This window comes from Sorex fumeus, unplaced genomic scaffold, assembly GCF_029834395.1.
Source record: "Sorex fumeus unplaced genomic scaffold, SorFum_2.1 ptg000122l, whole genome shotgun sequence".
In the NCBI taxonomy this organism is placed as follows: Eukaryota; Metazoa; Chordata; class Mammalia; order Eulipotyphla; family Soricidae; genus Sorex; species Sorex fumeus.
In genome coordinates, this window is record NW_026606179.1 from 60,414,258 (window position 1) to 60,427,365 (window position 13,108).

Consider the following 13,108-nt stretch of genomic DNA (forward strand, 5'->3'; position numbering starts at 1 on the left):
CATATATACTTTTGAAATACTGCCCGGAGATTATTCTGTACTTCTTACGTGCCGCTGGTTTGGGTTAAAAAGCAAAATCTAAGCAGACACAACAGGCCTATTCATCCCTCTGGACATCCAAATTCTTCCGACCTCGCTTCTCCTCAGCCAGGTTGGAGATGAGTTCCTACATTTCCCAGCAGTTTCCTGCTTGGGATGACGTCAGCCTTCGGTGCGGTTCCTGAGAGCACCGTCCCTGCCCACTCCCCAGGGCCCAGTACGTCAGCCGTCTGTTTGAGGACCAAGTTTTCCCTGATGAAATGAAAATGAACAGATCAGATATCTGACAACATTTTGCCTCGTTGTCTTTGGCAATGAGGATTTTTTTTGTGGGGGCAGGGGATGCTCCCAAACAGTGCTCAGGAGACTCTGGTGCCCCCTCCTGGTGAGTTTTGGCCAGTTGGGCCACAAGTCACCTGAGGATGAAGCGTTGCAAAGCCAGGGGCTTATCCAGACATCCCAGCATTGTTCAGGGAGGCTTCTGGTACTCAGACCACGTGGGGCCAGGGATCGAGTTGGGGTCAGCAGGATGCAAACCATTTGCCCTAACAGCTGCACTCCAGCCCCAGGCAATAGGATTCTTTTCTTTGTTTGGGGGTCGCACCTGGCAGTGCTCAAGGCTTACTCCTGGCTCTGTGTTCAGGCATCCCTCCTGGCAGCTCTCAGGGGACCCTATGAGGTGCCGGGGATCAAACCTGGGTCAGCCACATGCAAGGCAAGCGCCCGCCCCACTATACTCTTGCTCCGGCCCCCACCACAGGCGATAGGATTTTAACAAGTAGCAAGGCTGAAAGTTGAGTCTCACTGGACATGCAGGGGTGCTCGTGGCCCGGACCGTGTAGCCTGGGATCCTTATCACTACCGGGAACCAGCACCTGAGACTGTGGCCGACAGAACTATCGTTTCAGAGGTCAGAGGCCTCACGCCTGCTAGCTCACAAAGTCCAACAAAACATGAAAGACAGTTGTGGGTTAAATGTTTGGTCCAAAGCACGATTCTGGTTGGGTCAGTGATGTGGGGAGATGAATCTCCCCCTCGTGATATTCGTGTTGTCCAGCATGTGGGTCTTCACTCTGAAAGCACATGTTCTGTGGCCAGATCACTTAGGATCCGGAAGATTCTTTCAGAGGGCCAGGGATGCAGCTAAGTATAGCAAAATCTCCCCTGCCAGTGAAATTTTCATACAAAAGACCCCTTTGGCTCATTTTTTAAAGGCAAATTCTGATCCAATAGGTCTGGGGGTGAGTCTTAGTAATTCCTATGAAAAGCAAGTATTGTGGTAGGTTCTGAAGTTCCTGCTCTTATTACTCCAAGAAACACAGAGCATAGGAAACTTTGAGGCTATGAAGGGATTATTGCAAAAGACTTGAGCAGAGTGAATAGTGAGGCAATTAGCGGCTCTGGTGTGGTGCTTCCTTTGTGTCAAGGGTATTTCCAATACACGAATTCATTATTAAGTGATTCATATTAGCTCATTCATTTTCATAGCTCTCTGATGCAGGTACCGGACTCCTCTTTCTTTACAGTTGGGAAGACAAAGGCCCATAAACACAGACCGAGTTCTCTCATTTTAATTGGCTTTGTTCAACAGTGACAGGCGTGGGCTCTAAGTATAGGTGGCTGGCTCCGGATTCCAGCTCTTGGCAAACCTGCCTTCGAGCTGGCCAAGTGACTATTTACTAAAGGGCAGTGGTGCTCTATCTCTCGTGCTGCCTGTGTTCGGTGGTCTCTGTTGCTTCCTCCACCCTGGGCAGGCCGATGGCGATGGGCAGGCGAAGAAAGGAACGAGGGCTAGGCTGGTGGGTATCAATCTCAGTTTATCCCAATCTCCTCTCCATTCTCCTCTGATTCTCCTTCTGCTTCTCTCTCTCTCTCTGGATCCCCCTCATTCTCCTTCTTGCTCCCCTTCATTCTCCTTCTCCCTCTCAATTCCCCAGAGCACTCTTACAGTCTTAGTTAAATCCCAAAACGTGAGGGGCTGGGGCTGGAGTGATAGCACAGCGGGTAGGGTGTTTGCCTTGTTTGTCTTGGGTGGCCAACCCCGGTTCGATTCCCAGCATCCCATATGGTCCCCCGAGCACGTCCAGGGGTAATTCCTGAGTGCATGAGCCAGGAGCAACCCCTGTGCATTGCCGGGTGTGGCCCAAAAAGAAAAAAAGAAAAAACACGAGGGGTTGGGGCTTACACATAGGTGTGGTCATACAATCAACAGAGGGAAAGTCTTTTCCTCAGGGGAAGCTTCTTCTGGGACAGATTCTCATTCAGCAGAACGACCCACCCAAGAGCAGAACCCCAAGGGTGTGTTTCTCCTCTCCTTGTCCAACAGACATAATATTAAGTCCAACACTCATAATATTAATCATTTTGTGTGGACACAGTAAGAGATACATTAAGTTTATAGAATTGCTCTCCTGGAGTCATCTGGATCTCACACTACAGTGCTCAGGCCAGATTAGTCTTTCCTATCCCTAGCAGGGTCCTGATCTTGGCATTACTTTTGGATCATGACAGCATTTGTCCATAATCATGCTCTCAACTTATAGTTGAGTATCGTGGCGCTTTGGCCTGGCCCATTTCCATGCCAGGGTAGCTCACAGCTTGCCCTGGGTCCATTCAGTCCCTCGTCAGGGTGTAGCACCCTGTTTTTGGGGTGCTAGGAACTAAGGGCAACTGAGGCTTAAATCGAGGAAGCAGATGCCCCGGAGTGGGTATTGTTCAGAGACAATTTACTACTAAGTTACAAAAGCATAATATTAACTGTCTTCCTTTGTCCATACAAAAAGGACATTGCCTTACAGTAAACTATTCAAAGGAGAGGAGAAAGGAAATATTAACTTACAAGACATGTTCAGTGTCCTTAGAAGGATCTGACCTACAAGTTAACAGAATCTGATTAGGGGGGAAAGGTGATTAACTGGCTGGGGAGGAGAGCACAGAGAAGTTACAGATAAGCATGCAAAGGAAAGGGAGTGACTTGGGAGCACTGTGTTGGGTGTAACCTGATAAACCTAAACTCCTTTTGGCAAGGAGGAAAGGACAAACCAACGTTATCCTACAGCAAGCTCATGTATAAGAAGCCACAAAGTGAGGGTGGGTGACACGGCAAACGGGGCTGCAATTGTGAACAAACTGCCTTAACTTCTTTGGCCATTCTCATCAGTTTAAAACAGAAAACAAGTTGTGGGTCCAGAGAGATCCCACAGTGGGGAAGGCACGTGCTTGGCCCGCATCCCACTCGGGTTTGATCCCTGCTCCCTGAGTGTAGTAGCATCAGGAACACTGAACACTGCTGGGTGTACCCCCCAAAAAACAAAACAAATAAAGAAAAATTGTTTTTAAAAGTTGGATTTGAGGGGGTTTGAGAGATAGCACAGCGGGTAGGGGTTTGCCTTGCACGCGGCCCACTCGGGTTCGATTCCCAGCATCCCATATGGTCCCCTGAGCACCGCCAGGAGTAACTCCTGAGTGCAGAGCCAGGAGTAATCCCTGTGCATCGCCAGGTGTGACCCAAAAAGAAAAAAAAAAAGGTTGGATTTGATACACGGCCGCAATAGCGGACACGCGACATCATTTGATTCTTGTGACCAGCTGTAGAAAACAAATTATTTCACAATGCCTTTTCAGCAGGTCTGATTTTGGGGTGTAAACTCTAAATAATAATGGTGCATCTTTTGTCGAAACAATGAATCTAATCAAAGTAGATAGAGTGTTAACTAGAATTCATCTGCCTCACAGACATTGGAAGGGTTGGGAGGGGGTGAATTGGGTTCTTGGTGGTGAAAAATCAGTACTGCTGAAGGGAAATGTGTTTGATGATTGCATGACCTAGACTTAAACCTGAAAGCTTTGTAACTTTTCCCACAGTGATTCAGTAAATAAATTTAAAAAAATTTAAAAAAAAAAGGTTGGATTTGAAATCCAAGAAACAAAAACTAGAATCAGCTTGTTAGTTGCTCATGGTCAGACAGAGACCAGAGTCTAATACTTGGACGCCAGGATCTGTATGAAAATCATAGCGGTTAAGCCTCAGGAATCTTTTAAAAGACAAGCCAAACCTTCATGGGGCTTAAACTCGGAGGGAAGGGTTTCTTCACTCCCTTTTTGTTGAAACATGTTTTAAGATGCGGGTAGGCTAACTGCCCCTCACCTCCACGCCCTTTCTTCCTCCCCGTGTTCCCTTCTTCGACTTCCTGTTCTCTTTTTCCTGTACTCATTCTCTGCACGTAGGAGCAAGCCCGCTCGTGTTTCTTCTCAAGGATGACTCTGCAGTAGTGGGAATAAGCGATAACCAGCCTCCTTCTCTTTATCCAGGCCAGATCTCTGGATCCCAGCAGGGCTCATCCATCGGTCTCTGGGCGGGGGTCCTCGGTTCCACTGAGGATCTGAGTAGAAGTGGGCTTCTACTCAGCAGGTCTCTGGGCGGGGGTCCTGGGTCTCATTGAGGGTCTGAATAGGAGTGGGCTTCCCACAAACCAGCCAGCAGCGGCAGGTCCCTACAGGTCACCTTCATTTTGACAGCATCGTAGGTGAAGGGTCGAGCCTGGCAGAGTAAGACCCCCAATGCCCGCCCTCCCCACTGCCTGACTCCCACTCCAGAAGTCCAGGTGAGTCTCCACGCTCCTGAGTGATAATCAGAATCAGCCCTGACCCCTCTTCCCATGGCTCAATGTGCTAGCTCAGTTCAGAGAAGCCGGAGAAACATCTTATTTAATCGATCACTGGCACGTTAGAAATGGGCCACCCAGGGCAGTTCTGGGGACAGGAGGTGGCGTGTCCTTGTCCTCTCCAGGGCATGCTCTCCCCTGTGGCCACCCGCTTCCCAACCTAGGTTGAAGCCAGTTGTTTGAGAAGCATCAATGCAGACACAGCAGAGATTTCAGCTCTTGGCCATCGGTCACTGCAGCTGACCGGATCTCGCTGAGGTCAGAGGGTGGTGGCCGCGAGTCCCAGCCTCCATCCCTTGGTTGGTGTCCCTGGCAGAGAGCCCGTGTGCTTCGCCCGTGTTTGTCACCGCTGATACTGTTCCTGGCAAGCATGCTGCTTAGCTATCAGACTGTAAACCTTGAACCTGAATTTTTCCTCCCACTGTTCCCACAGGTGGGGTCCCGATGGAGAGGCTGGCGGCCTACGCCTCGTCCAAGGCGGCCCTGACCATGTTCTCGGCGGTCATCAGGCAAGAGCTGTCCATGTGGGGTGTTAAAGTCTCCGTCATCCAACCTGGAGGCTTCAAAACGAGTAGGTGTCTGAGCGCAAGCCTGCTCTACCAGTGCCCACGGAACCCCACAGTGACCACTGGGAGGAGGGGGTTTGGTGGGACATGCGACAAGGGGGGGACGGGGACAGTAGCGACCACTTGTCAGCACAGGAGCATTCCCCTGACTCCTTCCACTTGGAATTGGATCGTGAGGTCATGGACTCTGCATGATGTCGTGGGCCTCATGAGTGGCTCATGTGGAGCAAGGAGGAGGAAGATGGTCACTCCCTCCCCTCCCATCTGCCTCTGCCCTGGGGACCCAGGGTCACTGGGTTCTTACATCGCCTCGCAGAAAAGAATTTCAGGAGTAGACGAGCAGTGGACACACACACACACACACACACACACACACACACACACACACACTCCCCGCTGTTGGCTGAGACCCTCTTCCCTACACCCTGCTCCCTAATTTCTGATCAGGGAGCCGACGCAGACCACCCCGAGGCCCATCCCCCATCTAGACCAGCCACGTTTAATGGGTGGTTTAAGTAAAGATAGAAAGTAAAATCTGTAAAAACAGATTTTATTTGGAGGTTTTGAAGGAGAGGAGGAAAGTAGAAGAGAGAGAGACAGAGAGAGAGACAGACAGACAGACAGAGAGAGAGAGACAGATAGACAGAGAGAAGAGAGAGAGAGAGAGAGAGAGAGAGAGAGAGAGAGAGAGAGAGAGAGAGAGAAACATACTCAAGAGAGAACCCGGCCTTCTCCAAGGGCAGAGAGAGCCCCGACACACATCCCAGCGTTAGACACAAAAGCATGAAAGTCCACATCTCAAGAGGGAAGATGCGGGCGACACATGTGCTCGGCCACGTGGGCACAAGCAGCATGTGCACGTGCTTCGCTCGTTCAGGGTGGCCTTTATTGAATTTCTCCAACCTGCCCCACCTGGGGCTTTCTAGCTGGATAAGAGTTCATTACCAAGTGGGTAGAATTGGGTGCAGTCTTTGAAACTGCTTTTCTTGACCTTTGGTCCTGCTGGATCTTATCTCAGAGGATGGGTCCAGCTTTCTCTGGTCTGGGCTAGCTGAGGGTTAATCGGATTAAAGGAAGGTGGTGAGGGTTTTCCAGTAATTTCTGTCAGGTCCTTTCTGTAGGACGGGGTTCAGTCTCCTCAGGCTCTGCTGCTGGAGAAGGTTTTATCGTGTCTCGCTTTCAGCATCCACAAGCTGGGTCAGACTTAGAACTAGTGGCTTTAGACCCCCCAGAAATTCCATTGTCTTAGAAGTTTCGTTGCCATGGGGCCTTTGCCTGCCTATCTACCTGCCTACATCGTGCAGACACCACCTCCCCCCACTGCTGATGGCTGAGAACCTCTTCCCTCCATCCTGCTCCCTAATTTCTGATCAGGGAGCCGACGCAGACCACCCCGAGGCCCATCCCCCGTCTAGACCAGCCACGTTTAATGGGTGGTTTAAGTAAAGATAGAGAAAAGCACCCAAAAGACCCCAGAGTAGGCGGGTTCCTCAGCACCAGAGCACCAATACCAGAGATGGGGGTGGACACACACACACACACACACACACACACACACACACACACACACCACGAATCTTGTCCACAACCAGAGCATCACCAATGAGCCCCAGAGACGCTTGAGAACAGCGGTCCCAGGCTGGGGAGACTGAGAGTTGTCTCATGGGGAATTCTGTGGTTCTGGTTTCAAGCTCTGATGGTTGCCTGGGAGGGAATGAGAAAAAGAAAGAGAAGTGGCCGGGCCTTAGCACAACAGGGAGCACACTTGCCTTGAAAGTTTAACTCCCAGCAGCCCCTAAGGGGTCCCAGGAGCGATCCCTGATGCCCAGCCAGGAGGAAGTCCCGAGCACTGCCAGACATTTTTCATTTCATTTCATCATCCTGTTATTCGTCGATTGCCTCGAGCAGGCCCCAGTAACGTCTCTTTCATCCTAGCCCTGAGATTATATTCAAGGCTATTTAGGAGAATGAGACCCATCATTGTTACTGGTATTTGGCATATTTGGTACGCCACGGGGAGTTTGCCAGACTCTGCCCTGTGGGCAGGCTACATTCGATAGCCTGCAAGTTTGTCCAAAGTAGGAATAAGACAATAAGATGTCATAAAAAAAGTTCTGTTAAGATGTCGCGCGGCCGCAAATGAGGCCGCGCGGTTCCAGAATCTGGATTTTATAGTCTCTGAGTCTTGGCCGCTGATGGGATTACACGGCGCCAGGGGGCCAGGTGGTGGGTGTGACCCCCGCCTGCTGGAATTTGGAGGATCTGGATGGAGGATGCTCGACTCCAATCCGAGTAGGCTGGGAGATCTCGGCCCCGGAACCCACGTGGCTTTGTCCCTCTGCCAGTACCTTCATGTGTGCGGAGAGTGGTCTCAGCATGGTGGTGGCTGGTCCTGGAGGTCTCCGGCTGCCGCAGCCCTGGTCGGGGCGGGGAGGAAAGCTCAACCCGCTCCCCTCCAAGGGACTCCGGGAAGGAACACCCAGGCGCGGGGGCAGAGACTGCCAGACAAGGCTCCAAAAACCAAAACTAAAAGAACAAAAGCAAATTTCTGGTAAAAAAAAAAAATAGGAGGAAACTGATTGTTGTTTGTTCCTGGTAAGATAAGGTTAAACTCAAGCTTTTGATAAGATGTGTCTGTGTGAATAAGGAAAGACTGTGAAAAGTCATAAAATTATTAGGAGGTTAATTTTAAAAACATTTAAATGAGACATCTTATTATCTTATTTTTACTTTGGACAACCTGGCAGGCTACCGAATGTGACCTGCCCACATGGCAAACTCCCCGTGGCATACCCAATATACCAAATACCGGTAACAACGATGGGTCTCATTCTCCTAACCCTGAAAGAGCCTTGAATATTGGACTTTTTAAAATCTCAGGGCTAGGACGAAGGAGATGTTACTGGGGCCTGTTCGAGGCAACCGACGAAAAACAGGATGATCGTGATCGTGAATTTTAAAAACACCCATCTTATTGTATATTCACTCTATAGCAGGAACAGGGGTTTAAACGTGTGTGTGGTTAAATTTTATATAGTAAGTAGATGCTAAAATACATTCATAGGTTTAATCCCTTATAATGTATCTATTAAACCTTAGGTGTATATTTAAATCACATTCAATAGATTGTTTAAAACTAAGATTATATTTAACAAATAGACAAAGTAATATTTTAGATTATATTCAAGTTTTACACATAGGAGCAGGATTTCTTCGACATGAGGATAAGGTAAGGTAAGGTAAAGGCCCTCCCGTTGATCGTCGATTTGCTCGAGCGGGCCCAGTAACGTCTCCATTGGAGACATGAGGATAGTTATATATATATACATATGCATGTATATGCGTATATGTATGTTTTATACAATAGATAACACATAATAAACATATTTTATCTTGTATATAATAGTGATAAAAGACTTGTAGTAGAATATTTGAGGCAGTACTCTACTTAAAAGTTCCAAGTTAGGGGGCTGTAGTGACAGTACAGTGGCTAGGGTGCTGACCTTTCATATGACCAGCCCTGCACCAGCACAGAGGGTCCCCTGAGCACTGTCAGGAGTGATTCCTGAGGGCAGCGCTCAGAGTAACCCCTGAGCATGGCCGGGCGTGGTCCAAAAACAAAATTAAGAAAATAGGGAAATCTTTTTAAAAAATCAATTTTTTAAAATTTAAAGCACTGTAGCACTGTCCTCCTGTTGTTCATCGATTTGCTCGAGCGAGCCCAGTAATTCTCCATCGTGAGACTTGTTGTTACTGTGTTTGGAATATGATGTGGGCAAGACACTCTCGGTAGCTTGCCGGGCTCTCTGAGAGGGTCAGAGGAATCGAACCCAGCTCGGCCGGCCGGCTGCATGCAAGACAAACGCCCTACCACTGCACTATCGCTCCAGTCCCTTAAATTTAAAAAATCTTTTAAAAATTCAGTTTAAGAAATCTTTAGGTTTTTTTGTTTTTGTTTTTTGAGCATAGCTGTGACACGTTCGCACATACCGGTGTAGTTACAGCAGTGCCAGCGGCCACAGAACACAGCAGTGAATGTCACAATCGCATGTGTGGTTTGATTGACACAGCGTCTGCACAGGCGTGCTGGCTGTTGGCAGGGCACCGGGCACTGGTGTGTCCTCTCTGGCCCAGCTGCTGGCTTCCTGGGCACTTCAGCCTGCGACAGTCCAGCACCTGTGCACCGTTCTGTTGTGTGTTTTAAATGATGCCCAGACTATGTAGCTGTTAGAAAAGATGAAGTCATGAAATTTACATACAAGTGGTACTACATGGAAAGTATCATGTTAAGCAAAATGAGTCAGAAAGAGAGGGACAGACATAGAAAGATTGCATTCATCTGGGGAACATAAAGAAACAAAATAGGAGACTAACACCCAAGAATAGCCGAGATAAGTACCAGGAGGTTCACTCCATGGCTTGGAGGCCAGCTGCACACGCTAGGGGAAAAGGCAGCTCAGATAGAGAAGGGAGCATCAAATAAAGGGTGTTGGGAGGTTCCTCTCAGGATGGGAAATGTGTGATGAGAGTAGACTATAGACCGAACATGATTGCCATTCAATGCCTCTTTTGCAAACCACAGCACCCAAAAGGAGAGAGAGAACAAAAGGGAATGCCCTGCCACAGGGGTGGGGTGGGATGGGAGGGATACTGGGGTTAGTGGCAGTGGAGAATGGGCACTGGTGGAGGGATGGGTACTCGATCATTGTATAACTGAAACCCAAGCACAAAAATTTGTAAGTCTACAACTGTACCTCAAGGTGTTTCACTAAAAAAAAAAAAAAAAAAAAAAAAAAAAAAAAGATGCCCAGCGCTAGAGAGCTAGCATGAAGGTTAAAGCGCTTGCCTAACACGCAGCGGCTGCTGTGACCCTGGTTCAAATCCTGCCACTGCATAAGGTCCACCAAGCACAGTCCAGCGGGGCCCCAAGACCCAAGGTGTGGTCCCAAACCCCCAACAGTGGAACAATGCTGTCATCATCCCATCCCATGGCACGGCCTTCCAAGGGGGGACTTGGGCATCCTTGTCCGTCCCTGCGGACGCGATGTCACTCCGGCCTTCCCACTCTCCTCCTCTGTCCCAGATATCTTAGGCACCAGCGACACGTGGGACAGGCTGGAGAAGAACATTCTGGAGCACGCCACCCCCGATGTGCAGGAGGACTACGGCCAGGAGTACATACTGAAGCTGCGCAACCACGTCCGCAACCTCGAACAGAGCAGCAGCCCCGACATGTCCCCCTTGCTCCTGGACGTCCAGCACGCGGTCTTGGCCAAGCGCCCCTTGGCCTTCTACACGCCGGGGAGAGGCTCCTTCCTGCTCCTCTCCTTGGCCTCGCTGAGCCCCACCGGCCTCCTGGATTATTGTCTCAAAAACCTAACCATGCCCACAAAGACCGTGCCCAAGGCCCTGAGCACGGCCCGCTGGAGGAGCGGCGGCCTGCAGGCCAGGTCGTGAGGGTGGGCGCGGGGCCGAGTCTCTAAGGAGAGCGGTGCCCAGAGCTTCCCGATCAACTTCCCCTTTGGCTCCTGGCTCTTGCCAGCCCAGCTCCCCAGGAGAAACGTGTAGCGTTCCCGCGAACTGCCCAAAAGGATGAAAGTTGGGGTACACCGCAGATCCTGGCTCTTCTCCCCCCAAATAGCCTTTACTGCAGAGAAATCTGGGTGGCAGGACCTCCATCTGATGACAGAGCCCTGGGCTCACTGATGACCAGCACACCCCACCCCCCTCTCCCCGGGGCCCCCCACCCCTGAGATGCCCAGTCTTCTCTCCCTTTCATGCGGGCAACCCACCCCCCGTCTCTGTACCTCCACGGACCTTGGAATGTACATCCACGTAGGTTCTCCCAATGTATGAAATTAAATGGGTCCTTTCCTCCTACGACTCGTGTGATGTCAATTTGATTGCTTAACCAGTCTGAGAAGATGCCTCAGGGAGACAGAAGAAATTCCCTAACCCCCCAACCCCCCAACCCTCACCGTCCCTACACTTCTCATCAAAATTGTGCGTTTCTGCCTTATTTTCCCTGTGCGATCTTGGGGAGTTAGGACTTTGGTTGGGATGAGCGGGTAGGAGCATAGAAAGGACCTCCAGGAAGAGCCCACTCTGCGCGTGGGACACGGCAGATATAGTCTCTCCTCGACGTCTCACCAGAGAATTGAGGTAAGCATCCTTGCTCCCTACTAAGAGGTCAGGGAATTAAGGATCAGAGAGGTTGAGCTTCTAGTTTACTGTCACGCAGCAGGCAAAAGACAGAACCAGCATCAAACTCCAGCTTAGACTCCACCGTTTGCTAAGGGGCGAGGAAGAGAAGAAGATGAAGAGGAGGGAAAAGGAGAGGAGCAAGGTGGCGTGGTAGAGGTGGCGGCAAGGACCACAGTCACAGGGACTCTGGATGACCGGCACGGGTCTTTGCTTGCATCTGCTGCGTCCGGAGTGTGCCACCCACTCTTCCTCCCTGTGATTAGCACCCCCAAGTGCAGCTCCTCCTTCCTCCATGGGGCCCCGGGGAGAAGCACCCCAGGTCTCTATCAGGGCCCTGGAGGTCTGGGCAAACCCAGGGCGGGTGGCTGGTTGCTTTGGTGGCCATAGTAACCAAACCTTAAGCTCCCGCTGAGTGCCCAGGGCAGGAAAGCCAGCAGAATTATGACTTGTGATGTCCTGCTGAAGGGGACAAGGTTGGGCAGGGAGGGCCATGACTGGCCGGGTCACCTGGGGAGCGAGGGGGGAGGGGACCGTGAATGGAGGAACCATAAGACCAAGCAGAATAACGACCAACTTCCCGCCAGCGAAGCCAGGTCCTGACACCGTGTTATTGCCAACTTCCCTTCGTCTCGTTTCCTTTCTAGAACTCACAGGCTCTGTTTCTACTTTCCAACCTCATCGTGGAGACTGGCTCTGCAGACAGGCTCCATGATTTTTTCCCCCAAAGAAAGTGATAAATGGCAATTTTAGCGAGATCGTTATAAAATATTCATAGGATCTGTTTTTCACGGCCGGCCCTGCTCCCCGACGCGGCCACCGCTTCAGGGCAGAACGGAAGGAAAAAAAGAAATGAGAGGCAAGTTTAAATGCTGCTTTTTCCAAAGAGGCCTTTTCCAAAGAGCTGACTTTTCTGGGTCAGAGCTCCCGGCTTGGAGATGCCGGCGTAGCCGAGAGAGAGGAGTTTGTGTTGGCTCAGAGTTGGCCAAGGACATAGAATTCTCTGTGTTTCACTCCAACCTCTGCTTCTCAGACCGCTCCCCGGCCCCGCAGTGCTGCCTGAGATCCAATTAGAAAAGCAGGTTCCCAGGAGCTAAGTGCTGTCCTCAGTTATCCCAAAACCCGCCACTTAACACAACTACAACGATCACGCCACAGCTCCAGAGGTGAGAATTCTGAAATGCGTGTGACAGGGCTAAAGTCAAAGGTGGCACCAAGTTTGCATTCCCGCAGCCACTCAAGGGGGCTTCATGGGGCTGGAGCCACAGCACAGCGGGGAGGGCGTTTGCCTTGCACGCGGCCGACCCGGGTTCGATTCCCAGCATCTCATATGGTCCCCCAAGCACCGCCAGGAGTGATTCCTGAGTGCAAAGCCAGGAGTAACCCCTGAGCATCTCCAGATGTGACCCAAAAAAAGAAAAAAAAAGGAGGGGGGCTTCATGCCTCCCCTTTCCGGCTGCTAAAGGCCACCGGCACCCCCTGCTGCCATCAGCCGTGGCCACTCTCCATCGTTGACTCGCCTCCCCATGCCCCGCTTCCAGGACCCCCGTGACCCCTCCCTGCTCTGAGACCCTTCATGAAACATGCCCATCGGGTCCCTTTTGCCAGGACGGGAAACGTGTTCAGAGGGTGAACACA

The 13,108-nt window shown here is 50.7% G+C and overlaps 1 protein-coding gene across 1 annotated transcript in view; it reads left to right on the forward strand.

Moving 5' to 3' along the window:
• HSD17B2 (hydroxysteroid 17-beta dehydrogenase 2) overlaps positions 1 to 11,143 on the forward strand; it is a 59,337-nt gene extending 48,194 nt beyond the window's left edge. Inside the window, exons 4-5 of the mRNA XM_056137016.1 lie at positions 5,137 to 5,274; positions 10,353 to 11,143. Coding sequence (XP_055992991.1) covers positions 5,137 to 5,274; positions 10,353 to 10,726 — 512 coding nt within the window. The 3' untranslated portion in view covers positions 10,727 to 11,143. The remainder of the gene's footprint in view (positions 1 to 5,136; positions 5,275 to 10,352) is intronic.
• Positions 11,144 to 13,108: the final 1,965 nt, after the last annotated feature.